The sequence below is a fragment of the Mandrillus leucophaeus genome, unplaced genomic scaffold (assembly GCF_000951045.1).
Source record: "Mandrillus leucophaeus isolate KB7577 unplaced genomic scaffold, Mleu.le_1.0 Scaffold106, whole genome shotgun sequence".
Taxonomy (NCBI): Eukaryota; Metazoa; Chordata; class Mammalia; order Primates; family Cercopithecidae; genus Mandrillus; species Mandrillus leucophaeus.
Window position 1 is genome coordinate 2,975,566 of NW_012098765.1, and position 3,883 is coordinate 2,979,448.

Genomic DNA, 3,883 nt, shown 5'->3' on the forward strand with positions numbered 1-3,883 from the left:
TTTTTTTTTTTTTTTTGGTAAATATGGGGTCTATGTTGCCCAGGCTGGTCTCAAACTCCTGGCCTCAAGTGATCCTCCCACCTTGGCCTCCCCAGTAGGCTGGGACTGCCGGTGCTCGCCACTGCACTGGGCTGATCACTGACTATGTGTGAGATATTTAGCAATAAAAACAAGTTGAAAAAGAAAAGGAAGCCATAAATCCTAGGTCAGGGCTGCTCCCAGCAGCCTCTGGGGGGCGCTCTGGGGACACGGGTGGGTACCGGAGGGCAGGCTGATGTGGCTGCCGCCTTCCCGCAGCTTGAGCAGGCGGCTGCGCTTGAAGTTGCCCTTGCGCTTGCGGACCCGGGGCTTCTCCTGGCTCAGTTGGCACATGAGCAGGTGCAGCTCCCTTTCCACGATGTCCATCTCGCGTTCTGCCAGCTCCTGCTCCCGCCGCCGCAGCTGCTCCTCCTGGAAGCGCTGCTCCTGCGCCGCCCGCAGCAGCTCCTCCTCACGGCTCCGAAGCTCCTGGGGAGGAGAGGAGGTGGCTGGGGGGAGGGGCTTAGCTGTTCCGCTTCCTGGGGAGGGACCCAGGGCTGCTGGGTCTGGTTGGTGCCTCACACAAGAGTACCTTGCTGTGGGGCATATTAGGTTCACCATCCGACTCATGCTTTGCTATCCAAGCTGGGTGCCAGGGCAGGGAACTGTGTTAGCCCAAAGAAAGGGGTGCTTTTCTTTCTTAACTCTTCAATTTAGGAAACTTCAGATATCCACAAAAGCAGAGAACAGTGCACCCCCCTGTACCCATCACCCAACTTCAACAATTACCTATGCTTTGCGAATCTCGTATCCCCGTCCTTCTCTCCTCTGGCCCTCTCTTCGTTTCTGCTGTAGTATTTTAAAGCCAACCCCAGACATCATGCAGTGTCACCTGTAAGTACTTCAGTACAGGGTGCCTTTTTCTTATTAATCCACCAACAGGAGGCTGTCTTTTCTTAATATGCAAAAAAGGCCCCCTTAACCCTGCATGGACCCAAAGGCTGGGGTTCAGGGGAGGGGTCTCTGAGCAGCCCAAGGCATCAGAACTCAGGGGTCTTGCTCCATCTTTCCCACCTTGCCCCCTGCCTTCACCTTCTCCTTGGTCCGAAGGTCATCAAACATGTGCTGAATCTCCAACTTCCAGTCTTCCTGCAGCGAGTGGAAGGACTCCAGTGGCATCTGGAACAGGGCTGACTGTTCGATGACTTCAAGCCGCTTCAAGATGCTGCCGAAATCTGGCCGCCCATGGGGGTCTGGGTCCCAGCATTCTGGGGTGGGAGGAGGAAGGACAGTGGTCGGGGGTGGAGGTGTCAGTGGTCACGTTCTGGGAACTCAGCCTGCTCAGAGGAAGGCAGAATTTCTGGGGACAGCAGACAAACAGCTGCTATGGAGCTGAGAGGAAGGGATTCAAAGCCAAGCTCCTGGCCAATTCCACTCAGTGAAATGCTGGGAGAGAAACCCCGGGGCCTGCACCCCGAGGAGAAGCTGGTGGTGCAGTCAGGATCACAGCGGAATCCCAGGGCCAAGGAGTCCTAACAGGTGGTCCTGGAGAGCTCTGGGCCTGGCCTGAACAAGGGTTGGGGCATGGGGAATGGAGCCAACCATGGGGAGACTGTTTAGAGTCCAGTGAGTTCTAGTCCCTTCTCCCTCACTCCCAGGCCCACTGGTATGGATGGGTGTGAAGGGGCGAGGTCTGGGCCCACAGGTCCCTGCCACTTCAAGCTGAGCCTACCCTCGCCACAGGGCCCCTGGCTCACCCTCCAGGAGGCGGGCAAAGGGCTCGGGGCACGTGGAGGGAATGGGCAGCGTCAGCTTATTCATAGCCACGCCATACGCCACGGCCAAGGCGTCGATCTCACGGTAGGGAACCTCCCCAGTCAGCAGCTCCCACAGCAGCACCCCGAAGCTGCAGGCAGGGGAGAGGGAGGAGTGATGTCACAGCCCACCCCAATCCTCACCTATACCCAGCCCTGCCCTTGGTCCCATGCAGGGCCGCCCTCACCCCAACACCCACTCCCGGCCAATGAGGTCACAAGAACTTGCTTTGACCTCTGTGGCCTTGTTCTGCAATAGATGGGGTGCGCTTGGCTCTCTGATGTCTATCCTTTGCTCGGCCTCTCTTCCCTCTTCCTTACCTGAAAATCTTCAGGTCCCGTGTTCCTACTGGGCAAATCCGTCCTTCTCATTTTTATTTTTGTAGAGATGGAGGTCTCACTATGTTGCCCAGGCTGGTCTCAAACTCCTGGGCTCAAGTGATCCTCCTGCCTCGGCTTCCCAAAGTGCTGGGATTACAGGCATGAGCCACTGCACCCTGCCCAAATCCATCCTGCTCGGCCCTGGCCTTTGATGACCCCTGCGGCCTCACCTCCAAACACTCTCAGCCCATCCTAACCCCAACTTCATCTTGCAGCCACACTAAATACTGAACAGGCCCTGTTCTTTCTAACCTCTGGCCTTCACACATACTGTTCCCTTTGTGGAGAACACTCTTCCCTTGTGTAACTATTTGTCCCTCGAGTCTCAACTCAGGTTGCCCCCTACCCCGCCAAGAAGCCTTCCTTGATTCCATAGCCTCCAAAGCTAGGCCCCTCCTCTATGTTTCCCCAAAACACTCAGCACTTACCTCTAAAAACCAGCTAACATTATTTAACATTTATAAAGTGCTTACTGCAGGCCAGCCACTGTGCTAGGCACTCGGTAATCCTCACAACAGCCCTGTAAGGCAGAAGGATTTGGTATGACCCCTGCTTTATCTGATGAGCAGGTACAGGCTCAGAGAGGTAAGGGGCTTGCCCGAGGTCACACAGCTAGTGAGTGGTGGAGCCACACCTGGACTCAGGTCTGCCTGCTGCCCTGACAGTGCCCTCAGTGGCTCCATGGTACCAGGGCGTGCGTCACTGTGCTGTGGTCCCTACGAGGCTATCTTCCCCTGCAAACTCGACATCCTCCCAGATCCTGATGGCCATTCTGTGTGGTGTTTATTCTGGAGTAGATCCCTGGTCTCCCCAACTATCCACTCATGCATTCATTCAACACATATATATACTTTTTCAGACAAAGTCTCTATGGCCCAGGCTGGAGTGCAGTGGCATGATCTTGGCTCCCTGCAACCGCCGCCTCTCAGGTTCAAGTGATTCTTGTGCTTCAGTCTCCCAAGTAGCTGGGATTACAGGTGCGCACCACCACCCCAGCTAATTTTTGTATTTTTAGTAGAGATGGGGTTTCGCCATGTTGGCCAGGCTGGTCTCCAACTCCTGACCTCAGGTGATCCACCCGCCTCAGCCTCCCAAAGTGCTGGGATTACAGGCATGAGCCACTGCACCCGGCCCATTCAACGTATACTTATTAAGTGCCTACTGTGTGCCAAGCACCATTCTAGACACTGGGAAGAGATAGACACAATCACTGCCCCCATGCAGCTGGCAGCCTCCCATTCTTCAGTGACAGTGCTGGTGAACTGAGCTGGCCACATGCTGCCTGCATGCATTTTCCATTCTTTTTTTGCAGCTAAGCATGTCCACATGACCACAGTTCTGGTGCATGGGATGTAGGAGGGGGTGTAGTAGGCAACTAGCTTCCAGGAAGTGTCCTTAAAAAGAAGGGGTGCCTGGCCGGGCGCGGTGGCTCATGCCTGTAATCCCAGCACTTTGGGAGGCCAAGGCAGGTGGATCACAAGGTCAGGAGATCGAGACCATCCTGGCTAACATGGTAAAACCCCATCTCTACTAAAAATACAAAAATTAGCTGGGTGTGGTTGCTCATGCCTGTAGTCCCAGCTACTCAGGAAGCTGAGGCAGGAGAATTGCTTGAACCCCAGGGGGCGGAGCTTGCAGTGAGCTGAGATCACGCCACTGCACTCCAGCCT

General features: G+C 55.4%; 1 protein-coding gene across 1 annotated transcript in view; it reads right to left on the reverse strand.

Moving 5' to 3' along the window:
* MAP3K10 (mitogen-activated protein kinase kinase kinase 10) overlaps positions 1-3,883 on the reverse strand; it is a 41,794-nt gene that overhangs the window by 17,048 nt on the left and 20,863 nt on the right. The window contains exons 4-6 of the mRNA XM_011984280.1: positions 1,776-1,924; positions 1,111-1,286; positions 261-507 (exon numbers count right to left, since the gene is read on the reverse strand). Coding sequence (XP_011839670.1) covers positions 261-507; positions 1,111-1,286; positions 1,776-1,924 — 572 coding nt within the window. The remainder of the gene's footprint in view (positions 1-260; positions 508-1,110; positions 1,287-1,775; positions 1,925-3,883) is intronic.